General features: G+C 51.8%; 9 protein-coding genes and 1 non-coding gene across 10 annotated transcripts; 5 read left to right on the top strand and 5 right to left on the bottom strand.

Moving 5' to 3' along the window:
- Positions 1–759: 759 nt before the first annotated feature.
- POX_f08051 (uncharacterized protein) lies at positions 760–6,302 on the top strand (the record flags this gene model as incomplete). Its single annotated transcript, XM_050116834.1, has 15 exons — positions 760–981; positions 1,056–1,811; positions 1,866–2,148; positions 2,210–2,443; positions 2,530–2,760; positions 2,849–3,405; positions 3,474–3,636; positions 3,701–4,036; positions 4,105–4,228; positions 4,292–4,363; positions 4,415–4,530; positions 4,600–4,741; positions 4,818–5,387; positions 5,504–5,920; positions 6,086–6,302. 15 exons carry the CDS (start codon positions 760–762, stop codon positions 6,300–6,302), a joined length of 4,440 nt encoding a protein of 1,479 aa, XP_049966973.1.
- A 401-nt stretch (positions 6,303–6,703) lies between these two features.
- POX_f08050 (Aspartate aminotransferase) lies at positions 6,704–8,369 on the bottom strand (the record flags this gene model as incomplete). The annotated part of the gene is made up of 5 exons (XM_050116833.1): positions 6,704–6,805; positions 6,906–7,253; positions 7,327–7,967; positions 8,063–8,141; positions 8,250–8,369. The coding sequence occupies 5 exons, from the start codon at positions 8,367–8,369 to the stop codon at positions 6,704–6,706; spliced, it is 1,290 nt and encodes a 429-aa protein (XP_049966972.1).
- Positions 8,370–10,152: 1,783 nt separating this feature from the next.
- POX_f08049 (uncharacterized protein) lies at positions 10,153–12,183 on the bottom strand (the record flags this gene model as incomplete). Its single annotated transcript, XM_050116832.1, has 1 exon — positions 10,153–12,183. One exon carries the CDS (start codon positions 12,181–12,183, stop codon positions 10,153–10,155), a length of 2,031 nt encoding a protein of 676 aa, XP_049966971.1.
- Positions 12,184–13,141: 958 nt separating this feature from the next.
- Positions 13,142–13,912, bottom strand: POX_f08048 (putative peptidyl-tRNA hydrolase 2; the record flags this gene model as incomplete). Its single annotated transcript, XM_050116831.1, has 2 exons — positions 13,142–13,446; positions 13,591–13,912. 2 exons carry the CDS (start codon positions 13,910–13,912, stop codon positions 13,142–13,144), a joined length of 627 nt encoding a protein of 208 aa, XP_049966970.1.
- Positions 13,913–14,803: 891 nt separating this feature from the next.
- Positions 14,804–15,799, bottom strand: POX_f08047 (uncharacterized protein; the record flags this gene model as incomplete). Its single annotated transcript, XM_050116830.1, has 3 exons — positions 14,804–14,852; positions 14,964–15,364; positions 15,494–15,799. 3 exons carry the CDS (start codon positions 15,797–15,799, stop codon positions 14,804–14,806), a joined length of 756 nt encoding a protein of 251 aa, XP_049966969.1.
- A 982-nt stretch (positions 15,800–16,781) lies between these two features.
- On the top strand, positions 16,782–16,883 carry POX_tR154. Its single transcript has one exon. It is a non-coding gene; the product is annotated as a tRNA-Leu (tRNA).
- A 1,812-nt stretch (positions 16,884–18,695) lies between these two features.
- On the top strand, positions 18,696–20,407 carry POX_f08046 (Homocitrate synthase; the record flags this gene model as incomplete). The annotated part of the gene is made up of 4 exons (XM_050116829.1): positions 18,696–19,064; positions 19,138–19,218; positions 19,296–19,363; positions 19,441–20,407. 4 exons carry the CDS (start codon positions 18,696–18,698, stop codon positions 20,405–20,407), a joined length of 1,485 nt encoding a protein of 494 aa, XP_049966968.1.
- A 708-nt stretch (positions 20,408–21,115) lies between these two features.
- Positions 21,116–23,071, top strand: POX_f08045 (Sphingosine-1-phosphate lyase; the record flags this gene model as incomplete). Its single annotated transcript, XM_050116828.1, has 4 exons — positions 21,116–21,210; positions 21,335–21,812; positions 21,869–22,002; positions 22,060–23,071. 4 exons carry the CDS (start codon positions 21,116–21,118, stop codon positions 23,069–23,071), a joined length of 1,719 nt encoding a protein of 572 aa, XP_049966967.1.
- Positions 23,072–23,638: 567 nt separating this feature from the next.
- On the bottom strand, positions 23,639–23,923 carry POX_f08044 (uncharacterized protein; the record flags this gene model as incomplete). Its single annotated transcript, XM_050116827.1, has 1 exon — positions 23,639–23,923. One exon carries the CDS (start codon positions 23,921–23,923, stop codon positions 23,639–23,641), a length of 285 nt encoding a protein of 94 aa, XP_049966966.1.
- A 672-nt stretch (positions 23,924–24,595) lies between these two features.
- On the top strand, positions 24,596–26,869 carry POX_f08043 (uncharacterized protein; the record flags this gene model as incomplete). Its single annotated transcript, XM_050116826.1, has 1 exon — positions 24,596–26,869. One exon carries the CDS (start codon positions 24,596–24,598, stop codon positions 26,867–26,869), a length of 2,274 nt encoding a protein of 757 aa, XP_049966965.1.
- Positions 26,870–26,969: the final 100 nt, after the last annotated feature.

The raw sequence follows: 26,969 nt of genomic DNA, 5'->3' as shown, positions 1-26,969 counted from the left end.
ATCATAATTGGTGCTCATTTCCCTTGCGCATCGACCATACGACCGGGGTGTTAATCGCTATCTAGTGATTTCAGTGGCAGACCGGCACCTCGAGACTCTCAGTTGATCGGCGAGTAGAGTAGCAGGGGTGTGAGAGCCTGCTACGAGGCACTAGGTTGTAGGTGGTTAGCACATCGTCTAACGAACCAAGGAGGAGTTAGAGGCCGGGGACGGGATTTCCGACGGAGGTCATGACTAATCATCCTCGTCTCCGCCTCCATGTGGATCGAAACCTTACTTCCACCCGTCTTGGATGGGTCTTTGGATCCGTCCTATCCATGGACCTGCTCATGAAACGGACGATTTCCATTGGAGACGAACTACCTTTAAAAGTACTGGTGTTATTGATAAGAAGCAAGCGAAGCGGAGGCGGATCACTTGACTAGGGCTAGGCACTAGCACAGCCAGCATCAGTAGGGGGGAAAAAAAAAGAGCAACTGCTCTCCTTTTTACACAAGGCGCCAGCAGAAACGGTCTTGCCGAGATTCTGTTTGTCGGCTGGCAGCTCTCAAATTCAAAGCTCAGCTGGAACACATTCATTGTCTATGTGTTGCAATCTTCCGTAAAGTGACAAACAGGCAGGCAATCCACCACACCGTGAGGCCAGCGAGTTCTAGGGCGAGAGTCAGCCTTTATCTGCTGATCGCCAACTAAGCTTTACCAGTCACACACAACTGCAACTTGGAATTTCCAAGCGCTTGTGCGAGTAGCAACTATACCATGGCTACTGCAGCGGTTGACGCATGTGGCGACCGCCGATTCGGTCCGTTTGTCGCAACAGCAGACTGTCGCGGAGGCTTCGACTTTACAGTGCTCTTCGAGTCTAGTATTCTGAACATCCTACCAGCGGCATGTTTCCTCATACTCGCAATTGCGCGATTGCTTTTCTTGTCCAAGCAGTCGGTCAAGATTTCTCCTTCAAGATTCCATAGAGTAACACTGGTACATTTTCTCTCATTCATGACCACTTTGGTGCGAGATGCATCCATCGTTGACGCCTTTCTATCATGCTTCAGGGAATTTCGGTCGCTTATGCAGCTCTTGAAATTGCACTCGTGGTACTAGTCGCGAAACAGCATCCTCTTAGAGGCGGCAGCATCCCCCTGACTGGTGCGGTTTTGGACCTGGTGTCAGCGCTGGTCATGATCATTTTGATTGACCAGGAACACTTCCGATCCATACGACCATCATTCATAGTCTTCGCCTATCTATTCATCACGGTGCTTCTGGATCTTGCGCGTCTGCGGACAGCATGGTTGATACCTGTCAATAGTGCCTATCCTGCATGTCTTTCGGTCTCTTTTACCTTCAAGCTGCTCCTGCTGGGAGTGACTAATGCTGAGAAGCGAAAATGGCTGATCGGTACCGAGAAGGAGCAATCCTTGGAGAGTGTCAGCGGACCCCTTAGTCGAGGCCTGTTGACTTGGCTGAATGGCCTGCTGTTGAAGGGACACTCTATGTTACTTCCGGGCCAGGATCTGCCGGCGATTCACGAGAAGCTTCTATCTGCAGAACTGTCCGATCGATTCACCCATTCATGGGCTCATTGCTCTCAAAGTGAGCGGAACGCACTGCTCTGGGCGGTTCTCAAATGCCTCCGATGGGAGATGGCAACCATTGCCTTCCCACGACTTTGCGTTGTGGGATTCAGCATTGCCCAGCCCTTTCTGATAGGCAAACTTGTGACGGTTCTTCAGAAGACGGGATCCACACGTGAAGAGATAGGATACGGCTTGATCGCGGCAACGGCGATTGTTTTTGTCGGGATTGCAGTAAGCTGCACTTCTAATGACACTCGTTGACCCTGCATCCCTAACTCTACTTAGATTTTCCGAGCATCGTACGAGCATTTAGGGTATCGTGCTACAACCATGCTTCGTGGAGGCTTGATGACCCTAGTGTTTCAGCACATGATGAATTTGCCATTGGGAGCAGCCGACGAATCGAGTGCCATGGCCCTCCTGGGCTCCGACATTGAAATGCTCGCCGAATATTTTTATTCAGTGGTCTGCGAGACCTGGGCGAACGTTCTTCAATTGGCCTTCGCCACGTGGTTATTGCAGACTCAGGTCGGCGTCGTATGCATTGCGCCAATCTTCGTTGTGATCGGTAAGCTGATGGATGTAATCAAAAATACTGCGCTGTGCATCACCTGATAAGGTTAATCCAGCTTTTACGGCTTCTTCATTTGCCATGGGCAACGCTGTTTCCGCTCGTCAAAAGAACTGGCTGCAGGCTACGGAAAAGCGTATTAATTTCACGACTTCCATCTTGGGATCCATCCGCAACGTCAAGTTCCTGGGCTTGACCAATATCATGAGCTCGATGATCGAGAATCTACGTGCAGAGGAGCTCCAAAGTTCGAAGAAGTTTCGGCATCTACAATCGATCCGGGTCTGCATGGGTACGTGGTGTTTCTCCAAAATCAATTGTTTAAACCATCGTACGCTTGGGTACTTTATATTATCCATATACTCATGCCAGCTCTAGTGAACTCTCCCATCATCATCGGTCAACTCATTACGCTGGCAGCATATGCTATTCTGGCGATGCTGCAAGGCTCGAGGAGTCTTGTGGTCAGTCAAGCGATTACATCTTTGTCTCTCATCAGCTTGATGATCACACCATTAAGTTACCTCTTAATGGCAATTCCCGATGCGTACTCATCATTGGGCTGTCTGCATCGAATTCAAGACTTCTTGAGAAGTCCTGGTCATTCTGGTAAGCAAGAGTCATATGCCCTTGTTACGTTTTAGCCGAGTATCATGACACTGCATCGTCTCGTGTTTCACAATTCTCCTCACCAAAGATGCTCACAAAGATTTTCCACACATCACAGAGAAGAGGCAGCTCCCTCAATTTTCACCAGAATCATCCGCAATGTCGAGCAGTCTCTCTGGCATCGAGTTGAGGCCGGCTACCAAATTAACACAGGCAGACGGGGAGACGGTTCTATCATTCCGGGATGTTCGTTTTGGTTGGAAGGCTTCTTCGTCAGATACTTCCGGAATCACACTGGAATTTCAATCCTCGGCGACGGGTACACTCGTCATGCTTATTGGGTCAGTGGGCTGCGGAAAGTCCACTTTTCTCAAAGGTCTCGCGGGCGAGACGCCAGTGCTGGAAGGACAGCTTTTCATCAGATATCCCGATATTGCATTCTGTGATGAGAATGCATGGTTATCTAATGCCTCTATTCGGCGCAACATCATTGGCGAAGATGAGACTGAGTTTGACCCTATCTGGTATCGTTCTGTGATAAATGCATGTGCACTAGATCCAGATCTGAAACGGATGGCGAAAGGTGATGATACCATCGTGGGCAGTAAGGGTTCGAAACTCAGTGGTGGGCAGAGACAAAGAATCGTGAGTTGCAGATGTCTCCTGTCGTTTGTTTTGGGCTTGGAGCTAAACCTTGCCCTTTTTTTTCTTAGGCGATCGCTCGAGCTGTCTATGCCCGCAAACGCATTGCCTGTTTCGACAGCGTCTTTAGCGGTCTGGACAACGCGACTGCCAGGCATGTCTTTGACAATGTCTTCGGTTCAAGAGGCCTGCTACGTCGCCTAGGTTGCACAGTGTTTTTCGCCACTCACTCTAGTATGTGTGGTCAATGAGACCCAATTTGAGGCCTCGCTTTGAGCTAACCTTCATATTCTGCCAGTCCATCATCTTCCTGAGGCAGACCTGATTCTTGTTCTTGGGCAAAATGGCCAGCTTGTCAAACAGGGCCGCTACGCGGAGATTCGAGACGAGGTTGGCGAGTTCAACTCGCAGCTTCATAACGAGAGCGTGCGGGACTGCGAGGCGCAGGCAAGTGATGAGAATCCATCATCTGCCCCCGAGAACCAAGAGTCAGAAAGTACCACAGAAGTGACTTCCGACCGACACGCGGCCGACTTGGCCGTTTATAAGTACTACTTCTCTGCATTGGGTTGGGTACGAGTTTCCGCGCTGCTGTTGTTCCTGGTGACCGATGCCGGCATCGGCGGGTTTCGCTGTAAGTCTCTACGTAGAACCTCTTGTTTCGCAAATCCTACTGGAGCGGCATGACTTACTTTATCGCAGACGTATGGGTTGATCTCTGGGCCTCCAGCAGCGAAAGCTCCTCGGACTCGCAGCTTGGCTATTGGCTCGGCTTGTATGGGGCATTTTCTGTGATTCAAGTGTCTACTCTCACACTTGCAGTCTTGTGAGAGTTTCATGACCTCGTACTGTCTCTATTCCTTTACTGACCCTTCTCCTTTGTCAACAGCTGGACTTGGGTAGTTATCGTTCCTGCTGCTTCCAAGAATCTTCATTCCGTCGTTCTACGTGCTTGTATGAGGTAAGATGGCTCATCGAAGCGTTTGCTTAGACTCCTCACTGACATCTCCAGTGCACCGTATTCATTTTTGTCAAATGTCGACACCGGAGTTCTGGTGACACGCTTCAGTCAGGACATGAGACTTGTGGACATGATATTGCCTCGAGGATTTATCTCAACTGGGTTTCGTAAGTTCCCGCCGCTCAACAAAGCTTTATGTAAAGACTTGGAATGCTCGGCTGACTGTCTTTTCTCAGAGTTCTTCGGTGCCATCGCCCAATGTGCTACTGCTGTAGCTTCATTGCCCTATCTAGCTGCAACTCTACCATTCCTCATGGGAGTTCTTTACGTGATCCAAAGATTCTACCTCAAGACCTCCCGCCAGCTCCGGCTACTCGAGTGAGCACCCCCACCTCGTCGACTTTGAAAATTTTGGTTTCGCAAGCACAGAAATACTCATTGCCACCTTATGCAGGATTGAACTTAAAAGTCCCCTCTACACTCACTTCATCGAGTCCCTGGCCGGGGTGACCACCATCCGCGCATTCTCTTGGCGTCACTCTACCATATCCCGAATGATTTCCATGTTAGACGCTGCCCAAAAGCCTTACTATCTCCTCCTCTGTATCCAGAGATGGCTCAGTCTCGTACTCAATCTAATAGTCGCTGCCATCGCGGTGCTTCTGGTTGGACTCTCGACTGCTCTCCGCAATCGTGTGGACCCAGGTCTACTGGGTATTGCACTCGTGATGATGATGGATCTCGGGCTTGTTCTTTCAGAGCTAGTACAGAACTACACGCTTCTCGAGACTTCGCTGGGATCAATTTCTCGCATCAAGGAGTTCGCGGAGACCACCCCAAACGAGGAGAGCGGCGTGATCGCTCAGGCTCAGGGATCCTGCGAGGAGTGGCTTACTCACGGCGAAATCGAGTTTTCCAGCACAAGTATCTCCTGGAGTGACTCCGCCATCAAGCCCTTGATCAATGGCGTCAATATCCGCATCGGTGCCGGGGAGAAGTTCGGTCTTTGTGGCAGAACTGGCAGGTAAGTTTTTTTTTCTTCCCATTGAGGCTTTGGTTTCGTCGTTGCGCGATACGCTGGAATCTATCAGCAGAACTCAGCACTAACCGATTGGTGATTCTTTTCTTTTTCAAACACAGCGGCAAGAGTACATTAGCTCTATCACTCCTGCGCCTCAATGAGATTGTCGCCGGTCAAATCCTCATCGACGGTCAGGACATCTCCCAACTGTCTCGATCATCAGTCCGCGAACGTATCAGCTGTCTCAGTCAAGAACCATTCATGTTCCCCGGCACGGTGCGACAAAACGCTGACCCGCTCAACACGGTATCAAACGCGCAAATCATCGAAGCGCTGCGATCAGTCGGTGTCTGGGACTCTCTTGTAACGGCCTATAGCGTCGCAGACACAACCCCAGACGTAGAAACAGATGCACATGTTCTCAAATCAACACTTGACGAGAATGTCTTATCACAGGGTCAAAAGCAGCTCTTCTGCTTGGCGAGGGCTCTTTTGAAAAAGAGCAAGATTCTCATTCTGGATGAGCCGACGAGCAGGTAAGCATGCTCACACCTTTCTTAACCCCCCCCCCCCCCCTCCCTCTCTTTTTTTGATTTATTCTCTTTGGGTCCTTGAGGGATCGCTTTCGTTGCAATAGGAGAATCTTCCTAGAAAGCAAAGAGGTGAGAAGCGATTGCTAATTCAAATATTCAATATAACAGCCTGGATCATGAAACCGATGCCAAAGTGCAAACCATTATCAGGGAATCATTCCCCGGATGTACAGTCATCATGGTTGCACATCGAATCCACAGTCTTTTGGACTTTGATCAAGTTGCTGTCTTGAATAGCGGACAGCTTGTGGAAGTTGGCCATCCGCAGGATTTGATGGATCGGACTGATGGAGAGTTTGCCAAGTTGTTGAAATTGGAATCTTGATGAGTAGCCTCAGTGAGGCCCGAAGAGGCTGGGGATTGATGGGACGCCCCCCTGTGGGAGTCTCGTGGGTTCGACCGGATTCACCAGACGATAGTTTACTTTCACCCATTGAGGTTGATCCTCTTGATCCGTTACTTCCACTAGAATTCACGTTGCTGCAAGTGATAACCCAATTTCAATAATTTATATCGAAATAGGCCTTCGCCAAATCATGCTAAACATAAAACACAGAGACATTAGATATCAGTACAAGGAGTGCTCGCCAAATAAGCAAGCTAACCCCAGATCTTCGTTTTTTCCAAAACACAAGGCCATCCTGGTTCCCATCTTGTGTCTTTGTCTCCCCCGAGGCATTCGCCGTCTATATCCTTCTACCGCCCGCAAAAGTCAATTTTCGTCGCTTAACCAGTAACCTTGAAGATGGACTCGGCCAGGCGCTTGACGTTGCCGGTGGTGATACCGGCGACGGAGATACGGCCATCCTTGGTAGCGTAGACGGAGTGCTGTGGAGCAAAAGCAGTCAGTCGCTGGATATCCTCTGAAGTCATAGACGAGGTAGAAAAGTGATCATGTGCATCACTTCACACATGGCTGGGTGCTTACCTCCTTGGCGAGAACCTCCATCTGCTCGGGCTTCAGACCAGTGTAGGCAAACATGCCGATCTGGCTGGTGATGTGAGACCAGTCGTGCTTGCTGCCGAGCTCCTCCAGGTGCTTGCGGAGCAGAGAGCGCATCTCGATAATGCGGTCGGCCATGCCCTTGACCTCACCGAGCCACTGCTCATTGAGCTTGGGGTCGTTCATGATGGTGGACGCGACACGGGCACCGTGAATGGGAGGGTTGGAGTAGAAGGGGCGGATCAGAATCTTGATCTGGGATTCGACACGCTTCTTCTCCTCAGTGTTCTCGCAGACCAGCGAGAAGGCACCAACACGCTCACCGTAAAGACCCTAGATGAATGACCAATATTTAGTAACCCGGAAGTTTGACAAAAAATCGGCGTGGAAGAGGAAAAAAATTTACCATGTTCTTGGCGAAACTCTGGCACAGAGCAATGTTGTGACCCTCCTTGACAAAGTGACGAGGAGCAAAAGCATCCTGGTCGGCGTTACCGCTGGCGAAGCCCTGGTAGGCCATGTCGAAGAAGGCAAAGTGGCCCTTCTCCTTGACGATGTCGCTGATCTGGCGCCACTGCTCCTGTGTGGGGTCAACACCGGTAGGGTTGTGCGCGCAGGCGTGCAGCAAGACGATGCTGTTGTTGGGGGCGGCCTTGATGTCGGCGATCATTCCGTCAAAGTCCAGGCCGATGGTGTCCTTGTTGTAGTAGCGGTACTTCTCAACTTCGAGGCCTGAGTCCTTGAAGACGGCATTGTGGTTGGCCCAGCTAGGGTTGGGGAGATAGATCTTCTTGGCGTGGGGATAGAAGCGCTGGAGGAACGCACCACCGATGCGGAGAGCACCGGTGCCGGAGATGGTCTGGGTGATCACCAAGCGGTCCTCGGTCAGAGCGGAAGAGTCCTTGCCGTAGGCCAGCTCAGCAGCCGCCTTGGTGAAAGAAGGAACACCGGTGATACCGGCATATTCCTTGTCGAAGCGTGAGGCGACCACCTTGTCCTCGGCCTCACGGACGGAGGGCAGAACGTAAGGCTTGCCCTTGTCATCACCTGCAGATCACCGGAGGAATTTAACTTCAATTCGCCATCGCAACGCTGGAGTGTGTAATTTTTGATCCTTCAATGGAGAGGGTAAAGAAACTCACGGTAAGCACCGACACCGAGGTTAATCTTCTCCTTGAAGGAGTCGGCCTTGAAGGCCTCGGTGATACCGAGAATGGCATCCTAAAAACCAGCGCAGCTCATCAGTACCATATCCCCATTGGGCAATTGGATGGTCGAAGACCGAGTCGCTGCCACCGCAGCGACGGAATGGCTCAATTGAACACGTACAGGAGGACCCTGGGGCACGTTGGACCAGGCCGAGGCGTGTCTGGCACCGATGACCACGGTGCGCATGTTCGCATCACGGGCAGCAGCCGAACGGCTGGCGACACGCAGAGTGGAGAGCATTTTGAAATGGGAGGAGAGACCAGAGAGATGGGGGAGAATCAAGAAGAAAGAGAAACGGGACTGAGAAATAATCTGGGGGACAAGGAAAAAGCCGGAGAAACAAACTTCGGAGTTACTGCGTGTTTGGGGACAACAGCCTGACTCATGTGATACTTGCGTTCTCTAGAGCCTGGAAAGTATCGGGTACTCCATGCCAGGTGTGGGGAACAATGTAATCCGCGGTCGCATGTACTTCACCGCCCGGGTAGAGCACTGGTCGCGGGATTGGCGTGAGACCTCACGCCGGTCTTCCGCAGGGCCGAAGGATGAAAATGGACGTGAGGAACGATTAGTTAGCGTCATCCATAATATCATGGCTTAATTGGCGAGCAATGGGATTCTTCCTGCCAGTCCAGTGCTCTGTGTGAGTGAGTGCAGATCAATTGACGACTTCGGGCGAGGTCCAATAGAGGTATCGTACCATCCACGTCATTTGGCCGAGGACTTGGGATGGAGCAGCATGAAGTGGTGTACATGTTCTATTCAAAAGGTGACTCCATGCTTTACTAAACGTCCCAGCAATGGACTCATTCTGTTCACTCTCCGGTCGGCTTGGAAACATTCAAGCCAGAGTTCGGAAGACTCATTACCGTAGAATGACAGTCTTGCTTTCATCCTCAGCTCAGCTCAGTGGTATAATCATCGCCCGCCACACGGCAAGACACCCTCAAGGCCACGCCCTACTTTCCCCGGCTTCTAGACGCCAACGGAGCCACTCGTCATCGTCAGACGTGCCGGGCACGATCGTGTCCGGTGAGCTGAATGGGGACGAGCGTTGAGCTCAAACATGAAGAGCTCCACTCGACGGGACAGTTTCCCCTCACACACAGTTGGGGTAAGCCGGTCGTGCGGGCAACTCTCTAAAAAGGAACTCGCAGTCTCACACGGGAGAGAGCATCCCTGGATACTTCTAAAGGCTCGAGCCATATATTATAACCACGTCATGAACACTGCAGAATGGCTAGAGAATTACCACGGTGGATGAAGAACCCATCAATCGACTCAGATACCGGAGAGCTCGTGATGTACTTTTGAAAAGCAGCGGTCGGCTGTGTGCAAATCTTAGACTAAGACCGGAGGCACCGTTTAGGCTCAAAGCTCGGTTAAATTCGATCGCTTGGAAACCACTCCCTCCTACTCCTGCTCCCAGGAGAAACCATCATGGTACACCGGAGAATGAGAAATGCCCGAGCAGCTCCCATGATGATCTGGACCATTGACAAACAGGCTCAGGTCTCCTGGCCATCGAGGAATATTCGTTCATGTCGGCATTGGTGGTTGCTGAGATCAAGATCTTGATAAAGTTCCGCCTCAGTTTGGCTCGGCTGGCCTCGACAGAAAGACCGAGGTCATGTGTCTACTCGCGACTATCCGAACCCACGAGTCACTCGCCATCTGGACTACTACGGTTGTTGGGTGATTATCCATTCCTAGGAGTTGGCAAAGGACATCGCGAGATATCTGGCACCCAACATGAGTGATAGAAGGCCAGCATGAGCGAGTCATCCGAAGAGTCAACTTAATGATATAGTCATTTTCATTTCTAGCGCTTCAATCACCAGCGCTCGCTATAACTAGGGTATACATTTATCGCACGAGACAGCAGCATCGTTGATCATTGGCAGCCTCAAGAAGTAGAGCAAGGAGAGACAGTGAAAATAGACAGGAAGAGAGACAAAGAGAGAGAGAGAGAGAGAGAGAGAGACCGCCTGGTCCCAACAGTCTGCCTGCTATGCTCAGGTGCTCAGCCCAACCGCACACCGGCTTGACGATTCTTTCGTGCCTGTTGGCCCATGGCGTTGTTCATGCCAGTCTGCAGACTGCTATCCAGCGCAGACATGGCCTCTCGTTTCTTCTCTTCTTCAATCTTCTTCAGACGCTTCTCCGTCTTCATCTTACCACTGCCCTTGCCGTGGAACTGGTGACTCAGGTGCTTGAACGCCTCCTTCTGGTTCAATGAGCGACCGTATTCGTCGGTGTACTTGAGCTGCACGTCTGGTTTGTACTCCTTGTTGAAGATCTCAGCCATCTGTCGAGCTTCCTGTTGATCACGTTGTTTGTTCTCCCATCGAGCATGCTCTTCACGCTCACGCGCTGACATGCGATCGAGTTTGCCCGAGGCACGATCCCGCTCACGCTGCAAGCGGGCGCGACGCTCCGCCTCGGACTCGCGTTTCAGTTTCTCCTGCAAGAAGCGCTGGCGATCGCGAAGCAGTGCGTTGGCACTGGTGCCGTCGCTGTCCTTGACAACGCCGCGCTGCCGCAGCATCGAAACGGTGGCGGCAACGCCCTGGTCCAACGTACTCTCTTCCTCCAAGCCGGTGACGGTAAAATCTTGGAGACCCTGGCCGGAGGTCTCGCGCTTAAGGCGTTGCTTGAGATCCTCCTCGTCCTCGATGTCATTGTAAACTCGCTCCATATCCACATCTTTCTGCTCCTCATCCGGCTCAGACTTGACGGGAACATCTGCAACAGGTGTCGCTGTGCGTCGCTCTTCTCGCTCGGGGAGAGTGGGTTTTTGCAGATTAGACACAAACTCCGAGGTCTCGTCGATCACGAGACCCGGCTCTTCTGTATCGCCCTCAGGGGCATCGGTTTCCATAGGCGTTTGAGACTCCTCTTCGCGAAGCTGTCGGGCGAGGTCTTCGGGGCGCATCCTCTTGCGTTTCTTGAATGCAGCCCGCCGTTGGAGCGCAAGGGACGCTTGTAGATCATCATCATCTGCAAAGGACACATCCTCGCTGATGGGCTTGCGGGGAACAGCGACCAGAGCTCCGTTTGAAGAATCGACGTCCATAGATTCCCCATTAGGGGTGCTTGAAGATTCCCCAGCCGGCAGCAGACCTTCGTCATCCAACGGCATACGTTGTTTTGTCGACTTGTTCTTCTTCTTTTTGGGCTTCTTGATTTTCACTTCGCTGATATCCATGTAATCCGAAGTGGCGATTTCTGGCTCTGCAAGGTCAAGGTTGAACATGCCTTTCTTTAACCCGGCTGAGACTTCCTGTCGTTTGGCCTGTCGCTCCTCCTCGGTTGAACCCTTTGCGTCCAGTGTAAATCTCTTTCGCTTTTTGCCTTCAATTTCTTCGTCATATTGGGCGAGAATTCCTTGGTTCTCAGCTGTAGGGTCGTAGATAGGCTTGCGCTTCTTAAGCTCCAGCTTTTCAGCGGTCTTGTCTTTCTCAACCAAATTGACATCCTCAAGTTCATCGCCAGCTTCCTCGTCATCGACAGCTGCATCCTTCAGTGTGAGAATATGTTCCTCACTCCCCTCGAAGTCACCCATGGCATGCCCAACCTTGATACCAGCGAGATCTTCCGCAGTGTATTCCGCCGCCGCAGCTCGCTCACGCTCCTCGAGTTCCTCAGCCAGTCGGCGCGCTCGCTCCTTTTCAATCTTCTTGGAGCGCTTCTTGGTTTGCATCAGCCATGCCTTGGTGTCCAATTCACCATCTTCGGCTTCGCCCAGCGTCTGGCCTTGCAGCTTGAGATTTCTTTGCGCGATTTCGCGCGCCCTCTTAATAGCAGCATTCTTTTCCTCCCTTTTACGCTTCGCGTCGGCTTCGTCTTGAAGTTTCTTCCAGTTATCGTAGCCTTGCGCTTGTCTTGTTTCGACTGTGCTTGCAGGTTCTTCATCAGACTCTGCTCCGCTCGCATCGTCCTTGAATTGCGGACCGGTGGCGTCTTCGGGCTCGGCTCCGGGGACGGGAAGTGGCTTGAGGCCTAGGGCCACACGAATCTTGTTGTTCTGCTCAATAGAGAGAGCGTCCGCCATGTTGACGGAATATGCTTTTTGTGTAAACCGGGCGATGGAGTGAACGGAGTTTTGCGAGGTGGAATCTCAACGTAGCTGGGGCGGACTCTATCAATTCTAGCTTGGGTTCTAGACGGGGGGATCGATAACGCCGCGCTGGATATCATCAGGTGACTTGGAGCTTTGACACGCTATACCCAAAACAGACTAGTTCCGGAAATTTCTCTCGACCATAAATATCAAGCAGCCGCTTCTCTCGCGACTTTTCTTTTCTTCTTACAACAACGGATCTGTGTCCAGCACTCCTGTCGACGGAGGTGTCAGTCTGACTGGCATTTCTGTGTTTCGGTTGAGAGCTGGGCAGATCGACGACCTTGGAGCCATTCATTTTCTGATGTGTATGGCAGCCTTACGGCTTCCTGTCGACAGATCTCAGATCAAATGTTTGCACCAGGAATTCCTTGGATCTTGAGCTCCCGCCTTGGTGAGCTCGGTTTGAGGCCCTGGTCGCGAACGGCGTCATATTCCACCCCTCTTTACCGATCGGCCGTCGGCCTGTGAGGTTAGGGATAAACCATGACATGCCAACATTCCATTCCCGTAGTCATCGCGTTATTGTAGATGAACGTGAAATTATTGCAGTATCAGGCGAGCGGCTCACAATCACTTGCTTAAGAAAACGTCGCGATTTTCGAAGCCGTTTTTTGAGATATTCGAAGTGACCGCTAGACTTGTCATCTCAATCTGTTGTTTCGAGATCCACGAGTAATGTTGAGGTTTCTCTTCGCGACAGGTACGATGCGCAAAACATCGATTTGAACCCCTGCTGCGTTGGGATTCCGTCACAAAGCTGAGGAGCCTCCTTTGCTCTACCCTACTCGAGAGGTCTCTCGATCAATGGACGTGAAAGCGGATTTTGCTCATCAAAATTTTTTACGCTTGATATGCGACATCTCAATATCGTGTCTCATGTCGTAGTTTACAAAAGTTTCAAATGCCCAGTCACTCCATCAACCACGCTCTTCGGACCCAAGACGCCCAGCACAGTGCGACTGCCACTTGCAATCTGTGTTCGGCCCGCGTCCTGGATGACTCGCGCGCAAAGTCCAAGGCTCATGGCCTGAGCCTGAAGGAGCAGTAAATCCTCCTCCGACTTGATCTGAAGAGCGATCTTGGCCTGACCCCCTTGTTCCCAGCGACGCAAGATCGGAGAATCAGGCTGGTGAGTAATGAAATATTTGTAGCAGGCGAGGGTAGCATGCGAGGCTTGCGCGGCGATTTTCCCTGTCGCAGCGCAAGCGCAAGACGAAGAAGAAAATTGTCAGTCAAAATCGCCATGTGAAATAGTTACAATACCATAGCACAATCCGCTCTCCGTTCGGCGTCGCTTAAAAAAAAAAAAGAAATCTTCAAGCACAAAGCACATACCCTTCGTCATTCCAAGATCTGTCCGCACGACAAGCACAAGCTTCACCTCCTCTTGATTGTCCTTGAACGAGGCCAATTCCTCTCCTGTACCTTCGTCCTCCTCGTCGCTCTCCTCATCCGCAGAGTCTTCCTCCTCGAATTCCTCGTCGGATGAGTCCCTGTGAACCTTGACGTCGTACCCGTTGGGCCAGCCTTGTTTCTCTTTGAAGAGGCCTAGCGAGGCGCCTTGGCCGATGAAGTAGCCCGTGACGCCGGCAACAATAGCAGTGGCGATCACATAGGCCGCCGTCGTCGGGGATGCGCGATCAAGAGGAGCTGCCATGGTTATGAGTAGAGGCACAATGGACGTTCAGTCGAAATTGAACAAACGATCTAGGGAGGGGAACTGCGGAAGTGGTTTGCCTACGACTGACGCACATGCAAAGTCGGTCTCTTCCGCGCTCTTGTCCGCCTCCGCCGACGGGGTTCATTGGGGCTCGACTGCGAGGGCGAAAGCGGAGGCAAAAGGGCCTACAATCATCAACTCTACACATTTCCGCCTTTTAGGTTCTGGTTTGTCTTGAGCCAGGCTATCTGCTTCGGTGGAGATATTTGGAGAATCAAAAAGGAATGGGGAGAAAATAAATATACCAAATAGAAGGGAAAGAACAGTGCTTGGTCCTTGTATACCTTGATACCGGGGTCAACACATGATGATCAGATCGATAGCCCTGGTGTGCGAGATCTGGACTCTGGGCCGACTGAACAGACAAAGCGTAGCGTTAAAGGGCACTTGAGACCTGCCGCATTACAACGTAAAATCGGCGATATGAGCCGACATTTTTAGATTGCTGCAGGCGCGTCCCGATTACTGACAACATCAGCTCAGCTGATTCCAAGAAGCTCTTCCCTTTGGCCAGTGTCACAGGCATGAGACGAATTTCAGAGGCTAATAGTGGCATGAAAATTATCGGGCTAGCTACGGATGTGAAATACTTGATCAGAGCGCGGCGATCAATTGTGCCACCTTTTTTGTTTCCCAATTGAGCAAGCCAAGCAAAATCAAATACATGGTGAGAAGAGGAGGAGAGTCCAGCAAAGACCATGGCCAAGAAATCTCCAAGACTGGAAAAGAAGAGCGAATCCCCCTGTTCATTGAATCCATCAACAGCCATTATTTACAACCCAAAATTACAGACGCATGGTATAAGTGCGAAGGAAAAAGTACCCATATCTATTGAGCACGACGGGGCGCTGAGCCCGGGTTGTTCATACGACGACCCCTATCGTAAACAAAGCGGTCAGCTGTGTCGTTTCGCAATATGATTTTCCGGTCCAGTCACAGGCGATCAGGGTACCTGAAGGGCGTTTATAGCCAGGGAAAGAGGACTTACATGATGGTACGGCTGAAGAAGCTGACGAGGATCATGAAGGACCAGCTGGGGACGGCACCGATCGCCCAGATGGCGTAGCCCAGAGGAACGTTGAGTTGGTACTTGGCGAGCCAGCCATCGGTAGGGTGCATGGCACCCTCATAGGCCGGGACCTTCTCGAAGGTCTTCTTGGAGTGGATTTGGTAAATTTCCTGGGGAGTGACGCTGGTGTGGTTCAAGTACACCACGTGAAGAGGGGTAGGTTGACGCTCCTGGCCCAGGGGCTGAGCCGTGGGCAGCTGGAAGAAGAAGACGGAAGGCGCGCCGGCGGACCAAGTAGCGCAGAGGACACGCTCCTGCTCGCAGTTGATCATACCAAGGTTGGGGGATGTGGGATCAGCAGAAAAGAGAGGCACGGATTGCTGCATCGGGGACAGATATATTAGCTTCCTCGCATTGGGCATCTCTCGAATGTTGGAGCGTCTCCTGTCCTCATCGTCCCCGTGGGGTACACGCCGCCCCCCCCCCTTTTTTTTTCAGAGTAGACTCACATTGAAGGCCTTCTCTGCAACGCCACATTGACCGAAGCAGGTCTTGTTACCACCGGTCACAAAGATGAACCAATCCTGAGGATCCTCAGCGGGAGTCAGAATAGACTGCCAGTTCTGCATCGTCACAGGAGTGACACGCTTCTCTGAGATCTTCTCGACCACCTGCTGGACGGGCTCGGTAGGAACGGCCGAGGGAACCAGGTTCTTCGCCTTATTGAACCAGCCCTGCACACGATCGGCGAGGGGTACCTGCTCCTGGGCCAAGGCCAGGGCCGGGAGAAGAGCGACGACTGAGGTGAAACGCATCTTGATGGCTGAGATTAAGGAGATTAGAATCGAGATACAATGAGATGAGATCCACCAATCGATGCGATCCAACAGGCAGGATGCTGAATTTGATCAACTTACCGATTTTGGTTGACACGGACGATCAATTGAACGGCACCCGAGGGATTAAGGAGAAGAAAGCGTAGCAGGTCAGCTTGGAGGCTAACGACAGCTGGCCTGAGCGCCCGGACCAACCGAGCCAACCGCAACAAGCGGACTGGCCAACCACCGCGGGGGATCGTCCCGGTCCACTGAGCGCTGGTTCATTTTGACTCGGGAGGTTTCTGGTACATGCTTCGCGCTGAATGAGCCCTCACGCACAACGAGCACGACTCTCGTGGGTCGACGTCCCACGAGTCTCAAATGCTTGGTCTGCTTCGTTGGGCACCCAGGTTTTAATCTGCGCCTATGCAGCCTGAAGATTCCTTTGTTCCTTCAGGTCACATTCACATGAGTTGGAGACTGAGAATTTACCCAGCAGAGACCCAATTCTTACATGCAAACTCAGCCATCTTAAGTCGAGGTCCCATAAAAAAACAAAGTAAATGTCTCATACCATCCACGTAATGACCATATTGCTAGTTCAAAGCAATAATGAGTCAGGTCTGAGCAATACTATAATCAATGGAGCCGGGTTGACCGCGGAACGGACCTGGTTGCAGGGCACGTCGTACACCATAGGACATCAGCCCAACTTGAAACCGTGCGCGATCTCGCCCAGCAACATTATTGACAAGCTCGTAGCCACTTACGAGACCAGGCAGATAGTTTTTTAACCACTGGTATAATACATGAGTAGTATGTTCTCAAAGTTGTCATGGGTCGTTGATATTGTTGGGTTAAGTTCGAGATTGCGTTGCGTTCTTGGATCCTCCAAGTCATTGAGAGCTAATAGATGGATATTTTGGGACCATTAGATAACGCTATATGTATTTCAAAACTCCCCATTTTTATTGGTAACGCGAGTGTGGCCGAGTGGTCTAAGGCGGTCGACTTAAGTACCTTGCAGTATTAATACTCGACTGGGCAATCGCCCTCGCGCGTTCGAACCGCGTCGCTCGCATACTTTTTTTTCCGTTGCTGATCTGGGATATCTTTTTGGATCTCGGCGTCCACGTGAGTGGTCACCTTCTGTCCCATCAAAATGTAGTTTATAGACATCCAGGGTAGCTAGTCCCCCACATATGTACCTCCTTCTTTATAGACCTCTTAATGCTTCGAGGTGTGAAGATAAGTTCCACCCTTTTACCTACCGGGACAACGTTTTTCGAATTCGTCATGACTCCCACGGCGCATTGCTGGACCGCCCTTCCACAGAATACTCTCTGATGCCGCAGGCTGCCACTGTGGAGGGGGTACACATGGTGCTTATGTATCTGCATCCTTCCAGGTTTGTACAGCAAAAGCTTCCAGTATGCGGACTTTGGACCACATGTCAACAGCAGACAATGCAGAAAAGCGCTTCAAAACTTTAGAGATTGAGAGCTATTTTGACTACCCAAGCATCCGCAGAGATCCCACTACGTCCCATCTCACAATATTTCCGCGCCTATCAGCACCGCAGCTGTTGCTGAGGCCCATCTCGGGGCCACGAGACTCTAAAGAACCTTGAAGTCTATCTTTCCTTGGCTCCTGTGTCTAAGGTTCTCATGCATTGACTGCATACCCGGATACATTACCAACATAGCCACATTGATTGACGACGTAGCTATGCCTCATTCAAATGTGCATGCTAGATGAAAGTTGGCCATCGCGTCATTGCCCCAGCATGAGCAGTCTACCCAGTCACTCAACGTGATCGCCAGACAAGCGAGCCTCGACTGAGTCGGTGGCAGTCAGCATAAAGCGGAGAAGAGGTTGAGTAGTGTACTTGATCAATGATGGATGACGCCAGCGGCCTTCTCGCTAACTGACTGCCCAGACTGAAGGGGGAATCCCAGATACACGGATGGTGGCAGCACCTTATCGGGTCCAGACGATGGCCATGACAAAGGAAATTGATTCAGGAAATAGCATCCACCAAATGAGCATCGATTGGACCAACCTGGAAGACCCAAAAACATGTGGGTATGAAAATTCCTCGGTGAACGCCGCTGGTAGACTTGGAGTACTCAGCCTCAGGCAACTGTTGCCCCGATGTCGGGTCTTAACTCTGGAACATGCAAGTGATGGGCAAGCCAAGTCTTCCACCTCCTCCCAAAATGAAGAAAACACTAGTCCGATTTCAGTGAACCAAGGTGACCTGTAGTGACATAATTAAAGAGTGCATGCCAGTGGAAGGATCTCAATTCCTTTTTTGGGGGGGAGGGTAATAAGTACTCAGTTAGTATCGTGACGGGCTTACACACTACTCAATGCTCAATGCTCCTTCGCGAGCAACGAGACATCCATTCCGTCACGTATCAGTCTTGGCTTACTAACTCACCTGTACCAGTGCGATTGAGTCATCCATTATTTGAAGTCCCCCTGGGGGTTGGCTCTCGCGGAGTGTGGTTGCTCTGTGCAGAGTTCCCAGACGACAGATCGGCCGCAGGCGGGCCAGTGAGCGACTCCGGCGGGCTCCCCACCCCCAGCGAAAGGCGAAATTTTTTTGCCGCCGACTGAAGGAGCGACAATTACGACGCCGTTCGCAAATGGAACGGCACACCGCCCACTCCACTCTCGATGACTCTTATCCCCTCTGCCTCGACGAGTCCCAAGGTTTAAATATCATCCTGGGCCTGAGAAACTTTCCTTTTAGTCTCTTCTAATCCTACTGTTGTGAAATTGAATCCATTTCTTCTGAGCTCTCCCTTCCCCAAAGCAAACTACCGACATCACTCCTCCGCCACTCCCGTCGGCCCCTCCATATCTCCACTATCTACATCTACGTACAATGTGTCCCGGCGTGGATAACGAGCCCAACGGGCAAGCGAACGGTGCTAACGGTGCTAACGGTGCCAATGGTGGTATGCTTCACTCTTCACACGCATCTGCTCAGGCTCTTTTTGAGAACCTTCAACTCACACCTGCTCTAGAGCACCCCGGCTTCACGGGCATTGAGACCCGCCAGAACCCCCACCCCTCCGCTTCTCGCAACCCGTACGGCCACAACGTCGGTGTGACCGACTACCTCAGCAATGTCTCCCGCTTCAAGATCATTGAGAGCACTCTCCGTGAGGGTGAGCAATTTGCCAACGCCTTCTTCGACACTGAGAAGAAGATTGAGATCGCCCGGGCCTTGGATGACTTTGGTGTTGACTACGTGAGTCATCGATGACCGCAGCAGCGCTCCATATTCGATAGGAAAGATTCCACTAACAATGGTGCGACCTCAGATTGAGCTCACGAGTCCCTGCGCTTCTGAGCAGTCTCGTGCTGATTGCGAGGCTATTTGCAAGCTCGGCCTGAAGGCCAAGGTGCGTATCTTCGTCATGATTATCATGATGGTTTCTTAGTTTGCCTGTCTGAACGCAAGGCTGACCTTCTCTCCCAGATCCTGACACACATTCGCTGCCACATGGATGATGCCCGTGTTGCTGTTGAGACTGGTGTTGATGGAGTGTAAGTCATTTCTTCCCCCTTTCACCGGGAAGGAAAAGCCCGCCTTGGAGCATGGATTCTGACTTTTGCCCCAACAGCGACGTCGTCATCGGTACTTCTTCCTACCTTCGTGAGCACTCTCACGGCAAGGACATGACCTACATCAAGAACACCGCCATTGAGGTCATCGAGTTTGTCAAGTCCAAGGGCATCGAGATCCGCTTCTCTAGCGAAGACTCCTTCCGCTCCGATCTCGTTGACTTGCTCTCCATTTACTCCGCCGTCGACAAGGTCGGCGTGCAGCGGGTGGGTATTGCCGACACCGTGGGCTGTGCCTCACCCCGTCAGGTCTACGAGCTTGTTCGTGTCCTGCGTGGTGTTGTCGGCTGTGACATTGAGACTCACTTCCACAACGACACCGGATGCGCCATTGCCAACGCCTACTGTGCCCTCGAGGCCGGTGCGACCCACATCGATACCTCCGTGCTCGGTATCGGTGAGCGTAACGGTATCACCCCTCTTGGTGGCTTGATGGCCCGTATGATGGTTGCCGATCCCGAATACGTCAAGAGCAAGTACAAGCTCGAGAAGATCAAGGACATTGAGGACCTCGTTGCCGAGGCCGTCCAGGTCAACATTCCCTTCAACAACTACATCACCGGTTTCTGTGCCTTCACCCACAAGGCCGGTATCCACGCCAAGGCCATCCTCAACAACCCCAGCACTTACGAGATCATCAACCCTGCCGACTTCGGCATGACCCGTTACGTCCACTTCGCCTCCCGCCTGACCGGCTGGAATGCCATCAAGTCTCGTTGCCAACAGCTCAAGATCAACCTGACTGACGATCAGTGCAAGGAGTGCACTGCCAAGATCAAGGCTTTGGCCGACATTCGTCCCATCGCTGTCGATGATGCCGACTCGATCATCCGCGCCTATGCCCGTAACCTCAAGCTGGGTGAGGATAAGCCCTTGATGGACCTGACTGCTGAGGAGCAGGCCCAATTCAAGGCCAAGGAGAAGGAGATTGCTCTTGAGGCCCAAGAGAATGGCGTTCCCGTTTAGACGTCTTCTCTGCTCCTCCGTTTGATAGCGCTTCGTTTTGTTTCTTTTTCCCCGTTTTGTTCTTGGTTAGAACACCCACGAGTCTTGGGCTGGCATCATACCCAGTCATGCCCACCAGATTCGCTCAGCGAAATTTGTGATGATTTGATGTGATTTACATCTGGGAAGCTCCTTTTGGTTTTCCTTTGCTCTTGGGGGGGGGGTTTCCGGAAAAGTCTTGTTTTCATTTTTGGCATATTATTCCCTGTTTTTGTTTTGCCCGTTTCTTTTATCGGACGCTCTTGCTCAAAGATGAGCCCAATGGACCTTCGGATAGTCCTCCACCGTGTATACAAGTGTGAGCCGTGAGTAGGCCGCATCGATTTTTTTTAACAAGCAAGAGTGATCGAAACTAGGTCAAGCTCTCATGTAAAGCCTCTTCACGTCATTGTAGGGGACAGGGATAATTTTCCGATTGACCAACAGGGTATTTCGGCGACTCAGTCGATCTCTTTTCAACCTCAGCCTGCAGGGTTGTATTGCTGTATGGCTCACATGTGGATGTGGCAAAAAAAAGTTGGGGTGCGACCTTCCCCAGCCTCGGCGTGGGTGCGTCAAGCGCACGGGGGTCCCGCGGGCACCGACGTACTACTTTATCTTGACCTTTCCGACTTTCCGCCAGTCTCCGGACTCGCATCGTCGTTTCCTAGAGATCATCACTCACGCACCATGGGTTCTTCAGCGCTGCCTGTCGCCTTGCAGGACAAACTGGTAGGCTACGGCCGGGCCTCCAGGGCTCGCCTGTCGGCCGTGAATCTGGATCTGTAAGTTCTCAGCAACGTGCCTCTTTCGATAGCCGCCTCAGCCCACTCCCCGCAGTCCTCGCAAACTGCGTGCATTTTGATCGGCCGCTGACCTTGAAACTCCTGGTTTTGTGTACGTGGACAGTTTCCGAAACATTGTCTTTATCCTGTTCCTCTTCCGGTATACTCGCAAGGCTTTCTATTCGCTCCGCGGCTATGGCTTGTTTGGTAGCATTCGCAATATCTATATCGCTGTCCGTCTTTTCTGCTACTCCATCTTCTTGCGCGCTCCCGGTGTCCGTGGCCAAGTCGACAAACAAGTCTTCACCGCGATCGAGAAGCTTGAGAGCAAGCTGGTGCAGAGCGGACCGGACGTGGATCGCCATTTGACCTTACCTTTGGAGGGTTGGACGGCCGACCGGGTTCGCGAGGAGCTCAACAAGTTAGCCGGCCTGGAACACACCCGCTGGGAGGATGGTCGTGTCAGTGGTGCGGTATACCACGGAGGAGAGGATTTGCTGAAGCTCCAGGCGGGTGCGTTTGAGCAATTCGGTGTCGCAAACCCAATCCACCCAGATGTCTTCCCTGGGGTTCGAAAGATGGAGGCCGAAGTTGTTGCCATGGTACGAATCATTGTTTCCCTTCCTTGTTGCGAACAAAGACTGATGAGAACATGCAGGTTCTGTCCATGTTCAACGGTCCCTCTGATGGCGCTGGTGTGACAACCAGCGGCGGTACGGAGTCGATTATTATGGCCTGCTTGGGCGCCCGTCAAAAAGCCTTCCTTGAGCGTGGAGTGACGGAGCCTGAGATGTAAGCAGCGACTGCCTCGTTGAATGTACTGAAGACAAATTACTCATGGTTTCACAGGATCATTCCAGACACCGCCCACGCGGCCTTCATCAAAGCCTGCAACTACTTCAAGATCAAACTGCACCGTGTGCCTTGCCCTGAGCCCGAATTCAAGGTTGATGTCAATGCGGTTCGTCGCCTGATCAACCCCAACACGGTTCTCCTCGTTGGCTCAGCCCCCAATTTCCCCCATGGAATGGTCGACGACATTCCCGCCCTCTCGCGCCTGGCCACCAAGTACAAAATCCCTCTCCATGTGGACTGCTGCCTGGGCTCCTTTATTATTGCCCACCTCAAGAAGGCTGGCTTCCCATCACCGTACGAGGAGGAGGGTGGCTTTGATTTCCGCCAGCCTGGTGTCACCAGCATCAGTGTGGACACCCACAAGTACGGGTTCGCGCCCAAGGGTAACTCTGTTCTGTTGTACCGCAACAAAGCGTACCGCAGCCATCAATACTTCATTTACCCCGACTGGTCTGGTGGTGTCTACGCCTCACCATCAATTGCTGGATCTCGACCGGGAGCCCTGATCGCTGGCTGCTGGGCGAGCATGATGAAGGTGGGTCAGGATGGGTACATCAACAGCTGCACCGAGATCATCAACGCGGCTCGGAAGTTTGAGTCTGCTGTTCGCGGCCACCCTCTGATCTCTCTGCACATGGAGGTTGTAGGCGACCCCATGGTCAGTGTGGTCGCCTTCCGCAGCAAGAATGGCGCTATTGACACCTACGACATTGCGGATGATTTGTCCGCAAAGGGCTGGCATCTGAACGCTCTCCAGTCACCTCCGGCTTTGCATTGTGCCTTTACACTCCCCACTGCCAAGGCGGTTGAGCAGCTCATCGCTGACACAGCCGAGTGTGTCCAAAAGGAGCTCGACAAGGCCGAAGAGCGTCGCAGACAAGGAAAGGCCTACATTCTCAAGCGTGGCGATGCTTCTGCTCTGTATGGTGTTGCCGGCAGCATCCCCGACAAGAGCGTTGTCAGCCGTTTGGCAGAGGGCTTCCTCGATACCCTGTACAAAGTATAAGCCCTCTCGCGCCGTGTTTTCCTCTTCCTTATCCTTGATACGCGTGTCATTCCCTTATCCTGGCTCGATTCCAGCTTTGGTTTGTCTTTATCTCCATCCATTGGTCATCACCTGCCTGTCTTGACTGTTCCGGCTCCTTTACACCTTGCCAAAGACAGCGCGCGTCTATCATTATTACATTGACTGTGGTTCTGAATAGCATATTCTTATCTTTCAAAGGATGTCGTTTCCACAGTAGGGAATAGATTTGTAGCACGTTCTGTATGGTACGGTCGACGGGTTTCCTCGTCGAATAAGGATTGAACATGAGTAGAGTACACGTGATGACCAAAAGTAAAAGCAGCCCGCTCCATGCAAGAAAAGAAAAAAAAAGAACAACGGGGAAAGGATGAAAGCAATGGAGGTGTATGCATCCCATATCTTTTAAGAACGCGAGCCAGAAGACTTCCGATCTGTTATCCCCGATCCGTTCCAATGAAGACCCAGGAAAAGAGTCATCAAAGTGTATCCCCGTGATTGAAGAAGGAAAAAACGAGACAGCCGAACAATTCTCCGCATCTATCAATCTCAATGCCCAGTCAACTCAGCCCGCTCATCCACACTCGACTTCTCAACATAGTATCCGGGATCTGGCTTTCGCTCCAGACGGACTTCTTGCTTTGTCAATGCGCGATCGACTTCTTGCACGGAAACAAGTTCCTTGACTTTCATGATTTGACCGGCAACGGATGGAGACACGGGGTGGAAGACAATGCCCATGCGCTTCTTGAGGCCGAGGGCCTTGAGGACGTCTGTTGAGCGTCGGGGAAGACCGATCGCGGAGCGAATGAGTTGAACACGGAAGTAGCTCATTGTGGCGGAGATTTATATATTTGGAAGGAGAAGAAGAGAGTAGAGGCTGAGGTGGTTTTTTTTCGCAGGGTTGGGATATTTTCGTTGGTTGCTTAGGCTGGTGAGAGCGGAACTGAGGGTCAGGGAGGATTCCAGCGCGAGGGTGCGAGCGAATCGTTCGGAGAAATTGGTGTTCAATGTATCTTTTTGACTGTCCCCTGGATCAAATCGAAGCTGGTGATTTTGCGCTCGGCGTATGGTGAAAAGAAAAAAAAAAGACTCGACTGTAGCTTTTGTATCGACTCCTCAATCTCCTCCACGCTGAACAATCCCGCAAAACGGCCACAAACTCGAGGGGCGGTGAATCACGTGGTGACACTTTTTGCCGGCACGGGCTGTTGAAGGCGCGCGACCAGCTCCGCAGCTTGGGACCCGCCAGGTGGAACCCTTTCTCCCCTCAATAGCAACTCATGCCGACATTGTGCAATTGTCTACGTGAGAATGACTACGATACATCTGGCTTGATTTTTTGGAATACCAGGGTCAGTCCGAGTGCTGAGGAAATTCATTTTAGGAGCGTGGAAGCCCGCTGAGATTCGAACACTCTCCATCCACCGCCCACGATATCCTTGTGAAAGTGAGCGCCAACCACTATACCTAGGCCGAGTTGAGGCCGATCCTGCAAAAGTCAACATGGCGCAAGACACAGCCGCAGATGGCGCAGTACCTATGCCACGGCTGGAGGATATCCTTCGACATCCGGAGGACTTGGACAAAATCAATGGATTGAAGGCGGAGTACCAACGCAAGAAGGCCGCCGTGGATTCCCGACTGCGCGAGGGTCTCCGTGAACAACTCGAGGCCGTCCAGCGCAGCATCGGAATCTTGACCGATGGTCAAAGGCAGGTCTACAAGACCAGGGACGAACTCCAAGCCATCGACAAACTTTGCGCGGAGTCACAAGAGAGCGTGGAGGACTTTGCTGAAATCGACAAGTTGGCGCGCATTCAACGACACTTTGACGCAACTCTGATGATGAAGAAAGGGCTGGAAAATTTCGGCGCCGATCTGCAGGAGGTTGAGAGATTGCTCCGGGAAGATGACGAGGACTTGGAGAATCAACCGAACTTGCTCAAAGCGCACATGCAAATATCGCGACTGCGGGATTTCCGGGATGAGGCGATGGATCAAATTCAGAAATCGCGAGATAACAGCAGTGTGGAAACTCTGACGGAGTATTTTGAGGGGCTTGACTCGGCCATTGACTGGTTCGATGATCATTTGGGCACGGCGTGCATGAACTTGATTCCCTTGGTGCAGGAGGACAACAAGAGCATGGTGGTGCGGTTGGCTGTGGTTGTGATGAATGAAGAGAAGAATGATGATACGGTCAGAGCCTTGCAGGAGGCTCAAAAGGATCACAAAGATCTCGTCAGCCGGTTCAAGTCTATGAACATTGGTCCGAAGACAGTCCGTGGCTACAAAGAGAAATTTCTACAAGCGATTGAGTTCTATGCCCAGAACCAATTCAACAATACCAAGGAAGAATTCCTCGCAGACCCAGATCTCATGGAGAAGAGCTTCCGATGGTTCTTCAACGATCTCTTTACTGTCCAGCAAGGCATGCAAGCCCTCATGCCGAAGAAGTGGAAGATCTACAAAACATACACCGATATCTACCACCGTATGATGCATGACTTCCTCATTGAATTCATTGATGACCCGGAGGTTCCCGCGGACAATCTATTGAAGATCATCCACTGGAGCGATAAATATTACAAAAAGATGAAGAAGCTGGGCTGGACATCAGCCGAGCTGCAACCAAACATCCTGGATGACCGCGAGCCAGAACTTGTACGACAGTGGCAGAGTGTCATCATCAACGCAGTGGAGGAGTGGATGGAACGTATCTTCAACATTGATAAGAAGAGTCTTTCGGAACGACAGGCGGATTCCCTCGACACCAATGCAGACGGATACTTCAGGACCAAGACGCAGGCCGATCTGTGGCGTATGCTCCACGAACAAATCTCTGCCGCAGGCCAGTCTGAACGAGCCGACGTTGTCGAAGGCGCAATTGACGCCATGTTCCGAGCCTTGAAGGGTCGTCAAGGTGCTTTACAGACGCTGATCGACGACGAATGTCAAAAGGCTACCGCTCCTAGCAGTGACGGTGAGGGTGTACAATTACTGCAGGACTGGCTGGTCGGTATGGCGAATGATCAGATTGCCTGTATCGACGACAATGAGGAAACTGCGCAGATGGGCTACCTCACCCGCTTCAAGGCCGAAATTGAACCTGTCGTCACCCCCAAGTATATGGCTACCCGGGCCATGACGGAGCTTGACGCACTGCGGGACGGCTATGTTGATCTCAGCACCCATTGCTTGGCGCTCTTTGTGAACATCATCTTCACGGTGGATCTGAGTACTGTTCTCACCGATCTCTTCACACCACGATGGTATGGTGAATTTGCCATCAAGCGTATCACCTCTACCTTTGACGACTATATGACCGACTACAGCCCAGTTCTGCATCCGTCCCTCGTGGAAATCCTGGTCGAAGAGCTTTCGGACGAGCTCCTCGTTCGCTACCTGTCTTCTGTTCGCAACAAGGGTGTCAAATTCCGTCGTCAGATGGATCCATTCACCGACAAGTTCAAGGACGATCTTCTCACGGTCTTTGACTTCTTCCAGAAATATGAAGAGTCATTCCCATCTATCAAGCAGAAATGGCGGTTGGTCGACTGGCTCGTCCGATTGCTGGAGGCTGAAAAGGGCCAACCTATCGTGAATGTCTATGAAGGCTTCAAGCTAGAGTACTGGGATCTTCAGCTTTCCTGGGTCGAAGCGGTGCTTCGGACTCGGGACGACTTTGAGCGTAGCATGATCAGCTCCATCAAGGCCAAGGCTGCCGAACTATCGGTTGAACGCGGAATGGAGACCATTATGGGTCGGGTGAGGTGATTGACCCTTGAACTTCTCAAGGAAGAATCATTCTGAGGACCAGCCTGGTGAAAGTATCGCCGTGAATTCGTAGTATCCGAGATGCGCCTCTCGCTCTTGG

Source organism: Penicillium oxalicum, chromosome VI (assembly GCF_001723175.1).
Source record: "Penicillium oxalicum strain HP7-1 chromosome VI, whole genome shotgun sequence".
In the NCBI taxonomy this organism is placed as follows: domain Eukaryota; kingdom Fungi; phylum Ascomycota; class Eurotiomycetes; order Eurotiales; family Aspergillaceae; genus Penicillium; species Penicillium oxalicum.
Note: the sequence above shows the minus strand (reverse complement) of the source record. Positions and strands in the feature narration are given on the sequence as shown.